The sequence below is a fragment of the Zingiber officinale genome, chromosome 2A (assembly GCF_018446385.1).
Source record: "Zingiber officinale cultivar Zhangliang chromosome 2A, Zo_v1.1, whole genome shotgun sequence".
Lineage (NCBI taxonomy): Eukaryota > Viridiplantae > Streptophyta > Magnoliopsida > Zingiberales > Zingiberaceae > Zingiber > Zingiber officinale.
Window position 1 is genome coordinate 165,731,415 of NC_055988.1, and position 18,255 is coordinate 165,749,669.

Consider the following 18,255-nt stretch of genomic DNA (forward strand, 5'->3'; position numbering starts at 1 on the left):
CTTCGTTGCATGTGTCGCGTCCGCTCTTCCGGAACTCCCCTGTGCTTATGTCACATCTGCTCGGCCGAAGTTCCGCTCTGCCAATGTCGAGTCTTGCTGCCTGGCCAAGTGGGGTAGTTGTTCGACCCGACTTCTGCATATCGTTTCCTCCTCCGTTCGACGTCCAACACTCCATTGAGCGTCGACCATTTGATACCTCCCCGTGTCAAAGGCGGGATCGAACCGGAACCTTCTCCTCCCGGTCGAGGCATGATCGCCCGACTGGCCGATGATATCTGAGCGTTGACCTGATCGCTCGATCAACCGATGATATCTGAGCGTTGACCTGATCGTCCGACCGACCGATGATATTTGAGCGTTGACCGTCTTGACTTTAACCTCTATATATAAAATGAATGTAAAGAGTTACAATAATAAGAGGATTATTAAATTTATGAAAATAGTTTGATAATAGTAAAAGAACTAAAATATTTTTTTTTAAAAAAATTGGAAGTCGACAATTAGAAAAAAGTTGTTCTTTTAAAAAGAGCTCTAATTTTTTAAAAATTTAAAATAGTATTTTATTTTATTTTTAAATTTCAAAATACATTTATTTACAGTAGACTAAAACTTGTTAACAAAATTATTTATTTTTAAATATGTTCAACATCATGATATAGTTAAATTTGCTTTATTTATAATTATTTTATCCAAAATTTATAGAATATGTAATAATTTTAATCGAAATTATTATAACATATTAAAATCTTCATAAAACTGATATAAACAATTATAATTAATTAATTTTATTCTTTAATAATTTTAAATAAAACTATTATCCACGGCAGTATTTTAAAGACAGGTCGAGACCTTGATTCGTTGACACGTCACGTTTCTCGGGAAGAAAAAACATTCAACCTTATCATGTATCAGTTGGCCCATCTTCAATTTTAAAATCTCTGAATGCCATTTTTGACTATAACCCACCACCACCTCCAACAAACACATGACATCCCGCCCTTGTACAGTTGTACTTGGTGATATTTTTCAGTTATTTTTTGTTTTTATTTATTTGATATTTTTTTGAATGTTCTTAATCCTTTTCTAATATTATTTTATATTAAAAAAAAGAAGAGAAACGATCAGTGGTGGTAATAGAAAACATTATACATGTAAAATAATCAAAAAAGTATTTTATTTAAAAGGAAAGGGAAAAGCCCCGTAGAAATGGAACAGGAGTGGCTTTTGATCTCCGCTTAAACTATTTTTCGTTCGCCGTCCCTCTGCGGAATCCAGTGCGGGTGTTGACGGCGACGCGCACCACCGCCATCGTCATCGCTACAAAGACCTCCTCCTGCCGCCGCTTTCGATCGCTGAGAAGCTCATCGTAGTCGTCGTTTCTCGTTGCGCATCCTCAATTGAATGGAGGTACTACGCCGATTGCGTCTCTTTTGTTTGTTGCGCTTAGGTTTTGATTCTGCGCTAGTCTTTTTTTTCTCATCTCGCTGGATGTGTTGCGAGAAGATTTGCGTGATCCATGCGGACGATCGTTTTTTTTTTTGCTGTTTTTGATCTTGCGATTTGCGTTCACTGGAATACGAGCGATTTCTCGTTTTCGCATCGAGAGAAAAAAAATCCAGTGCGGGTGTTGTCGGCGACGCGCACCACCGCCATCGCCACGACGACTTTCTCCTGCCGCCGCTTTCGATCTCTGAGAAGCTCTTCGTCGTCGTCGTTTATCTTTAAGCATCCTCAACCGAATGGAGGTACTTCGCCGATTGCTTCTCCCTTGTTTGTTGCGCTTAGGTTTTGATTCTGCGCTAGTTTTTTTTTTTAATCTCGTTGGATGTGCTTCGAGAAGATTTGCGTGATCCATGCAGACGATCGGCTTTTTGCTGTTTTTGATCTTGTGATTTGCGTTCACTGGAATATGAGCGATTTTTTGTTCTCGCATCGAGAGAAAAAAAATCAAGAATAATTGGAGAAAATTCTGTTTATTTGGTGGTTGATTGAGTTGCAATATTGTAATGGGGGCAAATTGGATTCAGGATCCTCCTCTCCAATTCCCCCCTCCATGTGCGTTTAGGGCTTAGATGATTTGGTGTTAGAATAGGAGAGTAGCAGTCACTAGGAAGGATTTTTCACGTGCTTCTTTTGATTTCATATTTGTGCCTGTTTAGCATTTCAATTGATTCAAGGAAACAAATTTTGATAGTACAACAATAACTAAGCTTTATCCCACTAGATGGGGTCGGCTATATGGATCCCCATGGCAAGGTTGAGTTGGCTAGTGCGGAGCAGAGTTGCTACCATAAGACAAGGGTTCGAATCTCGTCACTGACCAATTGGCTGATTTACCTCCTCACATATGGTCGTGGGGCTTGTTAGGACCCTTGCGGCCAGCTAGAAGGAGGGGGGGGGGGGGGGGGGGGGGAAAAGCCCCTGCACAAATAAAAACAAAAATACCTTTCTTGGACAACTAACTTAATTAAAGAACACTTGCATAAAAAATGATAAACAAAATCAAAAAGACAGAGGCACATAAGTTTTTACTTGGTTACAACCGGGAAAGTTGTTAATCCAAGGAAGTAGAGTGCACTAATATCTCCTTCAGGCGGAGAAGTCTCTTTACAGTAATGATCGCACAAAAAGATGAAGCTAAACGAAAATTAGAAGCGTACAAGTGTTGTTTTTCAAGATGCTTGTTGTTTTTTAGCTTCTTGGACCAAGGCTGTATTTATAGCCTTGGTCGGGGCGCCTAGAAGGATTCCAGGCGCCCGGAGTGCGATAAAAACTTATCCCCGACACAACGGTCAAAGACCATGTTGAAATAGCTAAAACTTAGGTTCCGGGCGCCCCGAAGGGGGATTGTTGACTTTCTCTCTAGGCCTCCAGCTTCGGCTCCGCTTGCTTCGGTCAGGCTTTTTCCGCTCGCTTGTGTGATTTCGGCCATCCAGAATAGGGCTCACCCGAAACCAACTTCCGACCTTCTTTAGCAACCTTCCGCTCCGGCTTCTTGCCCCTCGAAAAAGCTACGCACCTCTTTCTCGTTCGTCTGCGTACTCTTCCGCAGCACCTCGTCCCTCAGACAAACCAAGCCCGTCGGCTCTCTCCTGTGCCATCCTTCTCCCTAGCTGCGTTTTTTGCTCGACTCCCTATGCTCCTAAGCTCCTGCACACTTAGACACAAGGTTAAACACAACAGGACCTAACTTAACTTGTTTGATCACATCAAAATAACCTTGGGGTACTAACAATCTCTCCCTTTTTGATGTGAGCAACCTAAGTTAAGTTAGGGTAAACTAACATAAAGTAAAAGCAATAAATTTGCAATTAAAGTGCAAAAAATTAAAAAGGTTAAACTATCTCCCCTAGACTTAATCTTCCCTTCTCCCCTTTTGATCACATAAAAAATGGGGTAAAAAAAAAAATCTAAGGGCTAAATTTTAAAAAAAAAATAGGAAAGTTTTTAGTTAAAAAAAACTGATTTTCAACATTTTGAAGAACTTATCAAGTTTTTTGAAAAACTTTGAAACTTTTGAAAATTATTTTGATAGCACTTAAAATAATTTTAGAAAAATTTTCTAAGTAAATTTTTTTTTGATATCACATAAAAAATATCAATAATTTTCTAAGTTAGATAAATTTGAAAAAACTAATTTTATAGAAATAATTTAAAAAAAAAACTTTAAGTCCCTTTATTTTTAAAAAAAATTTAAGTTAAAAAGAAAAAAAAATTGAGTAATTATTTAAAGCATTATTTAATTATAATTAAATATTTTATCAGTTAGTCAATTAAACATTTTATTTCATTAATCGACTTCCAGGCTGTGACGAGGTACTAGACCTTCTTGGTTATTGAAGCAATAACCACTTTCTAGACAAAGCCTCTTAAGGAAATTCAAACATTTAATTTTCTCACTAAAAGCTCTAAGTCTAATTAAAATTCAAGTTAGATAAGACTTTGGAACCCAATATAGGTTCCAACCAACTGGATTAATTAAGAATTTTTTAGGAACATATTTCTTTAAAATTTTTCTAATTTGTCCCTTATGAAATCTAAGATGTCAGCTTAGTCTATTATAATTTTGAGTTCTAACATTCAAGCATGCATGATTTTTCAAGTTCTTTATTTCATTTTGTAAATTGTCATTTTCCAATTTTATTTTATCAAATTCTTCTAATGGACAAGATTTTGCCAGAATTAATTTTAACTCTTTAATTTCTTTTTCTATCTTGCAACAATTCTCTGATAAATATTTTATAAACTTAAAAGACTTATCAGGAGGAAGAGATCGTACTTGACTTACCTTGTCGATCTCATTATTTGTAGCTCCCCTGGAAGTGTTGTTTTCTTCCGATGTCGCTCCCCCCTTCATCGATGCTCTCAATGCTCGTCTCGGACGAGTTGCTTCATTTTCGTCGTCTTGATAGCTTGCCATTAACGCGAGTCCGGAGAAAGTCTCAATCTTTGATTCGGATGACATTTCGTCCCACTTCGCTTTCAGGTTTTTGTGCTTGTTCGTTTGGACGGGCTTCTTGTTTTTGCCTTTGTTCTTATTCTTCAATTTAGGGCAGTTGTCTTTAACATGCCCTTCTTCATTGCAGTGGTAGCATCTGATTTTTCTTGTTCTCTTTCTATTAGATTTTCTAGATTTAAAAAACTTTTAAAATTGATTTACCATCATCACCGTTTCCTTGTTGTCGAAAGAAGATTCTGACTCTTGTTCATCCATCTTTGCCTTGAGGGCAATATTATGCTTTGGCTCCTTCTTTAAATCTGCACATCTCGATTTATAGACTTCAAACGTTGAAAATAACTCTTATAAGGTAACAGATTCTAAGTTCTTAGAGATATAGTAGGCATCTACTAATGATGCCCATTTCGTATTTCCAGTGAAAGCAATTACAGCGAAAGCATTTATAGCGTACCTTAGCGAATCTCGGTTGCTTACCTTTTCTTCGATATTCGAAAGTCCGGTGATGAGCTTCTTAATCCTCGAGTGAAGGTGTGCAATGGATTCGTCTTCTTCAAATCGAAGGTTGGTGAGCTGGTTGTGAAGTAAGTCCCGTCTCGCGAGCTTGGCTTTGGACACCCCTTCGTGTAGCTCAAGGAACTTCTCCCAAAGCTCCTTTGCTGAGTTGTAGGCGCTGATCCGGTTGACTTCTTGTGGCGGTAGGATGCTCAGCAGATGGAACTCTGCTTTGTCGTTTGCCACGTAGTCGGCCTGCTCCTTCTTCGTCCACTGATATTTTTCCTTACCTTCGGGTGCTACAAAACCGAACTTCATTATTAAAAGCAATTCAAAATCGGTTTTAAAGAATACCTGCATTCTTTTTTTCCAACTTGCGAACTCCCCCTCGAACTTCGGTGGGTAATACTCGATCCGACCATCGATTAGGTGCTTCGATCGACGGTTAGTCCTCCTGAAGCGTCCTGGCTTTGATACAACTTGTTAGGACCCTTGGTGGCCGGTTAGAGGGGGGTGAATAACCCCTGCACAAATAAAAAGAAAAATACCTTTCTCGGACAAGTAACTTAATTTAAAAACTCTTGTATAAGAAATGATAAAGAAATAAAAAAGACAGAGACACATAAGTTTTTACTTGGTTACAATCGGGGAGGTTGTTAATCCAAGGAAGTAGAGCGCACTAATATCTCCTTTAGGCGGAGAAGCCTCTTTACAACAATGATCGCACAAAAAGATGAAGCTAAACGAAAACTAGAAGCGTACAAGTGTTGTTTCTCAAGATGCTTGTTGTTTTTAGCTTCTTGGACTAAGGTTGTATTTATAGCCTTGGTCGTGGCGCTTGGAAGGGTTCCAAGCGCTTGGAGTGGGATAAAAACTTACCCCCAACGTAACGGTGAAAGACCACATTGAAATGGCTAAAACTTGGGTTCCGGGCGCCCAGAATCGTTCCGGGCGCCCTGAAGGGGGAAAGTCAACATTTTGTTGACTTTCTCTCCGGGCCTCCAGCTTTGGCTCCGCTTGCTTCGGTCCGGGTTTTTTTCGCTTGCTTGGGTGATTTCGGCCATCTGAATGACTTACAAAATTATTTAACATGATATTGAAAACGAAAAAAATGCCGGATCAATAGAGGATAAATACTCTAGTTTTCTTATATAAGAACAAGTGAGATGCACAAAATTGTGTAAACTATAGGGGTATTAAACTAATGAGTCGTATTATGAAACTTTGAGAAAAAGTAATAGAAAAAAGATTAAGGAAGGAGACCACAGTGATAGAAAATCAATTTGGGTTCATGCTTGGAAGGTCAACAATAGAAGCTATACATCTTCTTAGACAATTAATTGAAAAATATCGGGAGCAAAAACAAGATCTACACATGGTATTCATTGACTTAGAAAAAACTTATGATATAGTCTCAAGAGAAATTATATGGAGAATTTTAGAAAAGAGAGGTGTTAGCGTAGCATATATTGAACTAATTAAGGATATGTACGAGGATGTAACGACCAGAGTAAAGACTTCAGGCGGAGTAACTGAAGCATTTCCAATAAAGATAGGGTTACATCAAATATCAGCCCTAAGTCCCTATCTTTTTACACTAATTATGGACGAACTCACTGCGCACATTCAAGACACAGTACCGTGGTGTATGTTGTTTGCCGATGATATTATTTTAGTAGATGAAACACGTAAAGGAGTAAATGCTAAACTAGAATCTTGGAGGGAAACACTAGAAGGAAAATGTTTTAAGCTTTGTAGATTAAAGACAGAATATATAGAATTTAAGTTTAGCAATATTAGAAGTAATGAAACAATTGTTAAGATAGGAGAGAGCGAGTTGCCTGGAACCGAGAGATTTAAATATTTAGGATCATTTTTGCAAAACGATGGAGGGATTGAGAGAGATGTCTTACATAGAATACAAGCAGGATGAGTGAAATGGAGGGGAGCGTCGAGTGTTTTATGTGACCGTAAAGTACCTCTTAAACTTAAAGATAAGTTCTATAAAATCGCAGTTAGACATGCTATGTTATATGGAGCTGAATGTTAGGCTATGACTTGAGCACATGAGCAGAAGATGAGAGTTGTAGAGATGAGGATGTTAAGGTGGATGTGTGGACATACGAGAATGGACAAAATAAGAAATGAGAGCATTAGAAAGAAAGTCGGAGTAGCATCTATTGAGGAAAAACTCCGAGAGACACGTTTAAGATGGTACAGACATATAATTAGATGACCAATAAATACTCCAGTTAGGCGATGTGAAACTATGATAAACATGCATATCCAACGAGGAAGAGGAAGACCAAAAAAGATTTGGTTAGCAATAATAAAACAAGATAAAATTTATTTAAATATAGATGATGATATAATAGGAGATAGAGCTCAATGGCGTAAAATGATTCATACAGCCGACCCCACTTAGCGGGAAAATGCTTGGTTGTTGTTGTTGTTGGGGGTTTGATCAGACGACTGGAGATCGATCTTGTCTTTTTGATTCCTAGATCCAACGGTTGTGGCCGAGCGAGCGAGTATATATTAGGTCAAAAAAGGGCGACGCCGTTGATATCGCTACTTTCATCTTCTTCGCCTTTGAGCTCTTCGCATCCAACACCTCTGTAAGTTCATGTCATCTTAGTTAAGTCCTTCGTTGTTTCAATCGGTCAACTATTGACCTTCTAACCTTAGGATTGGACAAACTCTTAGCAAACCTTCCCATTGGTTGATGAATCACCCGCCACCCGTTGGTATACATCTATTGAGTCGGACTTCAATGGTGGTGACTTAGACCAAATGCGGATGTCGTATGAGATTCTAGCCGACCACCGCATCATAATTCCGAGTGCTGAGGACTGTCCCCATCCGCCCACCACCTGATTTCATTACTTGTTTCCGTGATCACATGGTGAACGAGTTTTGATTCCCCATCCTGACCACCTTTTCTAACATCTCTTGCTACTTTCGCATACCATTGTTCCAGCTAGGCCCAAACTCTTTCCGACTATACCGAATCCCTTTGGCCCCCCGAGTCTTCCATCATTTCTTTTACTCGAAGAAAATGGAAGATAGAGTATTCTATATCACTGCTAGGTCCGGGTGCAACTTCCTGAAAAAATTGCCCACGTCCCATAAGGGGTGAAAACCGCAACTCACTGCAATTCGAACTGCCCAAACCTCGACCACTAAAGAATTTCAAGCTAGAGGCCACCTACTTGGAGTCATTACAAAAGCTGACCAATCTCGAGTTTGATAGCAAGTCGTTGTTTGAGGAGGGGCTGCTTTTTCGATTCAAGCTGAGCCCGATTGCTGCTTAGCTCAAATTTTCTTTTGGTAAGGATTTCCCTATTTCCGTTTTGTGATTTCTAACTGAAAGTTTCTTTCCTAGTGTAGTTCAGACCATGTTGAAGGCTACTCTTAACCAACTCCTAAAGTTGTCTGAGCCCGAGCTAGAGGTGGATCGATTGAAGTGTATGATCGCCTCTCAAGTGGCAGATGTGCGTCTAATACAGTCTGACCAAGATAAGGCGAAGGCTGAGACGAAGTCCCTCCAAGATCGGTTGAAGTGTATGATTGCCTCTTCGAGGACACTTCAAGAAAAGGGGTACTTCAGAGTCTTTCACTTTAGCCGTGACAGACCTCGAAGGGGATATCGAGGCGGCATTTCTCCTGTTGAAGGCTCACTTCAACAAGTGACTACTCATGGATGTTCCATCGGGAGTTGGGATTGGAGCTTGAGAGGTCGTAGGAGCCTCCGATGGAGAATCTGGGGTATTTCAGCTGAGGCCACAGGAATCTTCGAAGGTGAAGGATTTGACATTTGGTCCTTGTGCAACTCTTCTTGCACTTTGGTTGAAGACGTCTTGCGTCATGGTGATAATCCATCTTAACATTTTAGTTCAAGACTAGTGTTCCCACATATTGTCAAATTATTCTTACTGAAGATCGCCGACGGATGAGTCACCGGTGAGCTGTCTTCGATATTGACCAGGTCGTCGAACACCAAGGAGGGTTGATCACTAGAAGAGGTAGCGAAGCCAGAAAGAGAGAGAAGAGGAGAAAAAGAGTGTTAGAATGGAGGTAGGGGTTGCCCCGACTTGTCAACTCTGACGCTCAAGTCAGTCTTCGACGGGGGAGAAATGGAGAAGATGAATAGTAGATGAAGAGCATGTATGTGTGTGCGTAAGCGTATCTTTGCTCGCAGGAGCAGATTCTTTTTATAATATTGTTGAAATGATATTATCTCCTCATTAATTGGATGTCATGTCACAAAAGGAAAAACGTCACATCGTCGTATATCCATGTGTCGTATGGTCACATCGCCCATATCTTGTATTTGTATAATCATACAACCCATGTGCCTTGACACCCCACGAGTCATCCCACGTGTTGCCTTAATCTTGGTGTTGACATAAGCCCATAAGATATATAATTAATTGGGCAAAGGGTTTGACCCTCTAAGTAAAAGAGGACTAAGTCAAGTCAGTGGGGCCGCATGGAGTTGAACAGGGCGTTGAGTTGGTGGGGCCAAATGGAGGAATTAGTGATTTGAGCGGGTTGTCGGAGGAGCTAAACCCTTGGAATCATATGGACTGACTGTAGGAATTGGGTAGTTGAATTGAAGGAGCGGAGCAGGTTATGGGGAGCTTAGCCCCTGAAGTCGAGTGGACTATCGGAGGAATCATGGAGTTGAGCTAATTGAGCAGAACATGTTGTTGAGGGAGCTGAGCCCCTGAGGTTTATCCGAACCGAATGACCATCCTTCTAGTCTTGGATAACCCGACTAGGGGCGATCAGATTGACCTATCCCGACTTTGACCTCTATCTCAACAGGACTATTGACCTTCTTGGCACACGTGGAAGCCTCCGATACTCCCCGTATCAATTACAAAACCAGATATTTGAAACAACATGTTTTACTTTGAGTAAATTGAGTGTACTTGTGTTCAATAGATGAAGTATAACGGACCACCAGGAACACATGTTCATGGCCTCTGCAATTCAATCATATAAGTTGGTTTCCTTTGCAAGGTCATTGGATTTATTCTGATATCTGAGGCGCATTCTGCAATAAATGGTTCAAGTGGAAGGTTCCGCCCCTTTTCTTTTTCTTTCAATAACCTGGGAGAAAGAATAAGTAGATAGATTGATAAAAGAAAACATGCAGAATAAAAGAAGAAATTTAAACTAACCATCAAGTTTAATTCTCAAGACCAAATTAATAGTAACTCACTCATCTAAGCTTATAAACCATCTTTATTTCTCTACTGTCGTCCACCATGCTGACTAAATTAGGTGCCTCACCTAATGCTTGATGTCTCTGTCAAGTCTCAGACCAACTCAGCTATAATCAAGCTAACCAGTGCCATGTGAAGCCCAATGGTGTTTTTTTTTCCCATCATACAGATAGCCCTTTCCAACACTTCACCATATCTAGGATTACGTCCATTGGGCATCAAGTGTCAATACTCAGATATGAGTGCTGGCCCATGAATTTTTAAGCTCAAGGTCTAAACTGATCTAATCTAAGTTAATAATGGCTCACTCGACTAAATTTATAAATTCTCTTTATTAGTTCACAATCCTTCACGCATGACTAACCTAGGGCACCACAGCAGCAATGGCAAAACTAGATGAATCATTTTCTTTTGGCTATCCTGTTTAGATTTTTTTTTTTTTTTGATTTTTTTGCTTTCTGTTTTTGTAATTATAGTAAACTAGCAATTGTAGTTCTACTCAGAAAAGGATGTGGAGAGTATCCAAATTCCACAAAAAGTGCTTAAGTTTCTATATCATACGCTTAACTTTCTAAATTAATTCTACTTGTAGGTCCACACTAGTTACATAGTTAATATAAAAAAATAATAATAATAATTTAGTAAGATGCTCTAAGAAATTAAACTCATGTCCTATCCCTTCAAGCACAAGATTTGAGAATCTATCTATTGATAATTTATTACTATTATAGAAGTGAAATTCTTTTCTTATTAGAATGGGTTGCAAATTGTTATAAACTGAATTCTTAGACTAGCTTTATCTTTACAAAATAATAAATAAATAAAATAAGTGCAACTCTAGAACTGCATATAGCATCTTCTTCTGTCACTCTATTGATCATCTGCTTGATAGACACTTAATCTCATGTTTGCTATCTTGTCTATATCAATGTAATGTTAATTCCTGTGGGAAAACATTCACTTGTCACATGTTTCCCGCCTACATTGTGTTCTTTTAGCTTCTAATAAGCCCTTAAATCTTGAGTTCCTATCAATAGTATAATTTAGTCTTGTATGTTGATTTAATATTAGCCGTGCAATTTTCAAGTAATTATCACCTTGTGATATTCTGTCGTATGACAGCGACTTTGGACCAGTGAATCAGTTGGCAGAAACAAAGAGCTGGTAGATCGTTTGCAGTTGTATGGAATTGTCAAGTCAAAAAAAGTGAAAGAAGTAATGGAGACAATTGACAGGGGTCTTTTTGTACCTCCTGACAGTACACCATATGTTGATTCTCCTATGCCAATAGGATATAATGCAACTATTTCTGCACCTCATATGCATGCAGCTTGTCTAGAGCTGTTGGCAGATCATCTTCAGCCAGGGATGAGCGCTTTGGATGTTGGTTCAGGTTCCTTTTCTATACACATTCTGATTTATAGTCTTTTCCCCATTCTTTCCCTTTCTAGTTTCTTTTTTCTTATACACTTGCTCTCTATATGTTCATGTGGTACGATCCATTATACCTTATGGATTGGGGGCGCTATTAGGAAACGACACCTATGAATAATTATTGCATTACAAACGAGGATGCTATGGATGTATGAAATTATTAGAAAGCATAAAATAGAAAAATACTAATATTTAGGTGTAGCTTCAAAATCCAAAAATAAGAGAAAATAAGTTGAGATGTATATATATAGTTAGAAGAATTAAATTTCATTATTAGAGTGGAAAGTGTAAAAGATAGAGGAAGACTAAAGAAAGTATTAAGTTAATGGAATAAAAATAGTTTAATTAATTTAAATATTATTAGCGATATAACCTCTCAAACACTTCAATGGAGATAAGGTTAATTTAGCCACCTCTAAATAGTTGGATCAAACATGGCTTGATGGTGATGATTATATCTATGTGCTCTATAAGAGAGCATCTCTATCATAATAAATAACCAAATTAGCTCCACAAATATCGAAGTTCCATAATAAGTATATAATTACTCCAACGAGGGACATGGAAAAGAGAGTATAAGTTTACCCCTTGCTCAAAGGCTGCCACACAGTAGCTATCGATGTGAGGGTTGTAGACATCACAACAAGACTTCAATCTAATCGCTATGGATATAATCAATGGAAGAAGAAGAAACAGTCAATCTATGAGAAGGAATACAAAATTGACATACCACAACACACGTCAAAGAAATCAATAAGCAGAGAAGGTTGTTTAATTTTAGGAAGATTCTAGAAGACTATTCGCCAACGCAAGTGAATGTCAAGCCAGTGATGCCTTCCCCACTGTAAGTCTTAGCTGATGTAAACCCTACATGTTATTTTAGTCTTCTAATCTCTGTCATGTACTTTTTATGTGTAGTTCATCACTCTGATATATAAAAGATGAATGATTGTACTATAATCTTATGATTTTAGCCTAACTAGCATAAAGCAATTACATTAAGTTTTAGAAGATATGCTCCAGTTTAACCATCAAATATTGATCCTGTTAGTAATATCTTCCTTGATATCTCCTAGTAGATTCAACATATCTTAAACTCTTGCTGCAATTTCATCACCCAGTAATTCATTTATTCAATTTTAATGTTACTTTGGTTTGAAACCTTTAGTTTTTAAAGTTTCACTCCACTTGGTTTTAAGCTCATTTTATCAAAAGCTTTTATCATTTACCCACTTATGTCTGCCATTGTTATACACAAAATATTTATCAATTAGTTCTTTACACTAAAATAGGAAAAGTGAGGACTTAATGAGCTTTGATGTAAGCATAGAAAATAATTTATTACATTCCTAGTAACTTTACCACTAGTAACTATAGCAAATATGTCCTCTGTTACTTTAATTACTAGGTATTCTCTGAGCTGAATATGAACTCAAGAGGCATAAATATTTCTAAAAATTGATTTTCTAATAATGATTTATATTTTTGCACAGCATATATACATATAGCAATGAAAAGTGTCTCTGTTCTTAGAATCTGCTAGAGAGCTTATCTAGAAAACAAGCTATTTTTATTTCCTGTCTAGAGAATATAAAAAGTCATTCAAAGGATTGACTTATTGAAATTACATTACTTTCTAATGCTCCCTCTTAATTTGTAATTTTCATAACCTCGTTGAACTGATCTGATGTCTTTGTATACTCCAAATAGATCTCCTTATTCATCATGTCACAAATGTAATTGTGTTGCAACTAAATGTGCATTGATCTTCCATGAAAAATAGGATTCTTGGTCATGAAAATTGCAGTTTTGTTATCACAATAAATGACTATAGGTTCTGATATTTTTTGCTGAAATCTGAGAGAATGTGTACAACTTCATCAACAAATTCATTTGCTACAATAAACTGTGTTCAGCAAGAATTTTACTTTGAACATGAAGAAATGGCATTTGATCCCAAGCAAAAAGCATATGCTGAAGTACTCTTCATCTCATCTAAAAACTTCCAGCCCAATCACTATCTGAAAAGCTAACTGCCTTCTTCCTTCACATATTTGATTCCAAGCTTCTTAGATCCTTACATAACATAGGATACCCTTAGCTGCTCCAAAATGGAGCTTGCTTGGTTCATTCATAAATTTTGGAAATCAAAGTGAGAAAATGCACAATGTCAGGCCTTGTATTTATAAGATAAATCAAAGAACCAACAAGTCTTATATAGGATTTTGGATTTGACTTTTTGCACCATCATCTTGTTGAAGTTTCTCATTCAAAGCCATTGGAGTTGAAGTTGCTTTATAACTCTACATTCTAAACTATTTAATCAACTTTGTCATATACTTCTCTTGAGAGATAAAAATCTCCACTTTCGATTGCTTTACCTGAATTCTAAAAAAATACTTCATCAAGCCTAGATTTGTCACCTGGTACTCTTTCACCATTGTTTTCTTGAACTCTTCAACCAATTTAGCATCCGTTCCAACATATATTAAATCATCTGCATAGATACATGCCATCAAGAAATCTTCTCCATCTTTCTTCACCTAAAATGATGTCTCAGATGGATTTTCACAAATTCATTTTGATGGAAATAAGCATCAATTTTGCTATCTATGCTCCAGGAGCCTGCTTTAGTAACTAGCGAACCATATGATATCAATACATTTTTCCTGCTTCTCCCTTTACTTCAGAACCTTTAGGTTTCTTGACATAAACATCTTTTAACTCTCCATTAAGAAAAATTCACATCAAGTTGGGAAACTTGCAACTCCAATAGTGCTGCTAGAATAAGAACAGTGCTGATGGTTTTCTTACAAACAAAAGAGAAGCAGTCTCATTAAAATCCATTCATGAGTAGCCCTTTAGCCACTAATCTAGCCTTATATTTTTGTATGCTACCATCTTAATTGTATTTGGTCTTATGAACCCACTTCAAACTAATTGCATCTTTTTCTTTCAGATCCATTAGTTGCCATGTCTAGTTCTAAACGCTTCTCATTTCTTCATCCATAGCTTTTCTCTATACATCTTAGCTTCTTCAAAAGATGTGGTTCATAAAAGGGTAGCCCTGGGTCTTGGAACAGGCTATTGCAGCCTTACATGCTTTGCAAGAGGTTGTTTTTCAGACTCGAACCCATGACCTTTAGATCATACGACAATAACTTTATAGTGGTGCCAAGGCTCCCCTTCAAAAGATGTGGCTCATAAGAAAAGAAATTACCATTACAAGATTGTTAAATATCAAATAAGAATGATAGGGTGTCCTGTTGAATGGGTTCCTGAATTTGAATCTAAATTGTCATTTCAAATATGTGTTCCAACTTCTTTATTTGAGCTTGCTTGTACTTATGTTGTATGCTTCCCTGGTTCAAAAATCTTCAGTTGCTGAGTACCATGAGTAATTTATTTATTTTTCCGCTTTTATATTGCACCTTCACCAAAATCACCTCTCTTGGAAGTAGCAACTGATTAGTCTTTTGATTAAAAAGACGCTTTGGATTCATCAGTACAGCAAATAAAAAGATGTTGTCACCCTTCTCACAAAATTTCTCGTTGTTTTAAAAAGAAATAAGTGCATATGCAATACACTTGATAACTTTAATTGAACATACAACTAGTTTTCTGTCATGCAGTGCTTTAAAAGGGGTCTTGTGTCACCCGAAGGGCTGGATACCTTGTGCTATCTTAAAAAAAATAATAAATGAAAAAGGGATCTTGTCACAAACAATATTTGGAGGGGAGAACAGTTTAGGATATGCACAACACTATTGAAAACTCAGGCCAGACCACAAGCCATTCCTTCAATTTTTCTATTCTTTCTTTTGCCACACCATTTGGTTAAGGTGTATGCCTAATTGTGAGCTATTGTTTAAGTCTTGATCTTTGCAATAGTTCAAGAATGGCTTGTAAGTTAACTGTCCTCTTTGATCACTTCTGAAAGTTTTCATTTGACAGCCACATTGCCTTGCATCAAGTGCTTTAAAATGCAAGAACATAGCGAAGGCATATGATTTTTTTTATTAAGAATATAAAAAAATCATTATGGTATAATCACCAAGAAACAAAAAAAATCATCATTCTAAGCTGTTTTGGGAAATGGAAGACAATGCATCTTGCCATATGCAACCTTCACAAATTTCTTTTCTTAAGTGGCCATATCTCAAATGCCAAAGATGAGATTCTTCTACAACTTTTACTTGTATAGGAACTCCATTACACATGCTTTATAAAGTCATGAGCAAATCTTCCTTCGCTTCATCGCTCCCCTTTAGCTGTCTTGTTAATTAACATCTATACTTGATCTTCAACCTATATGTATTTTCAGAAATCTATATATTATCTTTATATTGTTCTCTCAATCACTTTTTCAAAGCTTCACGGTGCCTTATCAATCTAATGCCTCTACGTTGAGAACAAACTTGCATTTCACTTTTATTCTTATAAGTTTGTCCTAGAAGATTTTTCCGTCTAATCATGGGTACTACAAATTCTTAGTTTATGAACTTTTAATAAATAATTTAATTAGTAAAATTATGATATCATCAGTATCTCAACTTTTATCCGCCTTCATTCTTGAAGCTTTCATTAACTCATTTTATCTAATATCACAAAAAAAATTGATGATTCTTAAACCTTAGATAATTTTCAATAGGTACTCTTGAACCATGCAAATGGTGTGTAAGATTCCCCTGCGTCCATATTTTTTTGATTCTTTAGAGTCATAAACTAATCTTTTCTCTTTTCTATATTGCTATATGAAATGGATGTCATTTACCGGACAAGTTCTAATCCATTTAAGGACGCCATTTAGCATATTGGTTAGGCCATTAGCATATTGCTTGGACAAGTACTATCATTGCCAGGATACCCAGATACCATTTTTTCTAACAAATGCTGGTCCATTCCGTCTGTGATTTAAGCCAAGTTCTATTTTTTTATTATAGGAAGCTATACAATTTCTCTTCTTTTTGATCTTTTTCAGGGACTGGCTATTTAACAGCTTGCTTTGCAATGATGGTTGGACCAGAAGGTCATGCTGTAGGCGTTGAACACATACCTGAACTAGTTGATTTTGCAACCAACAACATCAGGAGCAGTGCAGCTTCATCATTTTTAAATGAAGGTTCCTTGTCTTTGCATGTTGCTGGTAAGTTCATGTGAACTCGTTGAATGTGTTTGCATGTTACTGAAGGAAAAAGTTATTTCCTTCTACAAACCCATCTATAACTTGTTTTTCCTCTTAATGCATTGTTAATTTCTTTCAACACAATAAGCAATGATATGTTGGACCTTATACTACAAACCGTAGATTAAAACTCTGTTCAAGCCTGATTGGTTTCCTCAAACAAGCATCTCTCAACATGGTACTAAATGCAGCTTCACTGATTCCTGTTCAGCTTTCTTGAAATATGAACTAATTGGTAGTATCTTCATCACTTTCCTCTATACAACCAGCAATCAGATAGACATATTAAGGATGTAACACCGAAAATAGTGGCATGGATTTAGAAAGATAATTATCAATTAAAGGAATGGATGACATAGCAACCTATGGTCTTGCTGGCCTGGGTGTGTTGATGATACAGGACATTCTGATAAATAGCAAACTAAACATGATGGAAGAATCGTGCAGTGTCATTTTAGATGATCATTGACTAGAAATGTATAAGATGATCCCACCTAGTCCACCATTTAGTGAATATACACTGATGCATGACAAGGTCAATTGAACCAATAGGGTCGGTCTTACTAAAATGTTATGTGTACAAGGTTGAAGAGCCAGAAAAAAGAAACAGTATGATAGTTGTGCAACGGCTTCTACACACGGATTAGTACGTTGCTTTTGCCTACCTAACATCTTCATTAAAGAAACTACATTAGACAATCAGGTGAAATAATCCAATTGATACCATCTTAGTGTGGATTTACAGTTTGCAAGATTGTCCAGACCCATCTTGGCCTATTTATAATCAATTCACTGATGCATTCCAGATGGGAGACTTGGGTGGCCACAACTGGCACCCTATGATGCCATTCATGTTGGCGCCGCTGCCCCTGAAATTCCTCAGCCTCTTATCGACCAGCTGAAGCCAGGCGGCCGGCTGGTGATCCCAGTAGGAACAGTTTTCCAGGATCTGCAAGTCGTCGACAAGAACTTGGATGGCTCGGTCAATGTCAGAACTGAAACATCGGTTCGCTACGTTCCTCTAACCAGTAAAGCAGCTCAGTTGCATAACAACTAACTCCTTGGCGGTCAGCAAAGAAATGTTTGCGTCCTGATGATGGCTAGCTAACACATTATCTCGTTAGCCTGTCAAAGTTATTAAAATCATCTGGAGCATTCATTCATCCAAATTTATTGTGTGCAATATAGTCTCCCTGTGCATTTGGAGATTCAAATGGTTCCAGTATGTGTTTTCCCTGTAGATAGGGAATGAATGGTATGCTTATGTTGATTTGGAAAAACCTCGAACCGCTGTATAAGTTTTAATCTTGATGCAAACTTTGTTCATCATTGTAATGTAGCAACGGAAGAAAGCAATCTTGATTTAAAATCAGCTTTGAGACTGCGATGGAGCTTCCCCATCTCTTGGGACACTTCTTCTGCACATGCTCAACTTGAGCACCAAGGTGCAG

At 37.5% G+C, this 18,255-nt stretch overlaps 1 protein-coding gene across 1 annotated transcript; it reads left to right on the forward strand.

Moving 5' to 3' along the window:
• Nucleotides 1–1,190: 1,190 nt before the first annotated feature.
• On the forward strand, nucleotides 1,191–18,134 carry LOC122043044 (protein-L-isoaspartate O-methyltransferase-like). The gene is made up of 4 exons (XM_042603488.1): nucleotides 1,191–1,407; nucleotides 11,308–11,578; nucleotides 16,601–16,765; nucleotides 17,611–18,134. Exons 1-4 carry the CDS (start codon nucleotides 1,402–1,404, stop codon nucleotides 17,859–17,861), a joined length of 693 nt encoding a protein of 230 aa, XP_042459422.1. The 5' UTR covers nucleotides 1,191–1,401; the 3' UTR covers nucleotides 17,862–18,134.
• The last annotated feature ends 121 nt before the right edge of the window (nucleotides 18,135–18,255 follow it).

Bases quoted from the DNA above. Each gene is read 5' to 3' on its own strand.
- LOC122043044 (XM_042603488.1), top strand. The intron at 11,579-16,600 runs GTTCCTTTTCTA...GATCTTTTTCAG, and splicing joins CGCTTTGGATGTTGGTTCAG to GGACTGGCTATTTAACAGCT. The intron at 16,766-17,610 runs GTAAGTTCATGT...GATGCATTCCAG, and splicing joins CTTGTCTTTGCATGTTGCTG to ATGGGAGACTTGGGTGGCCA.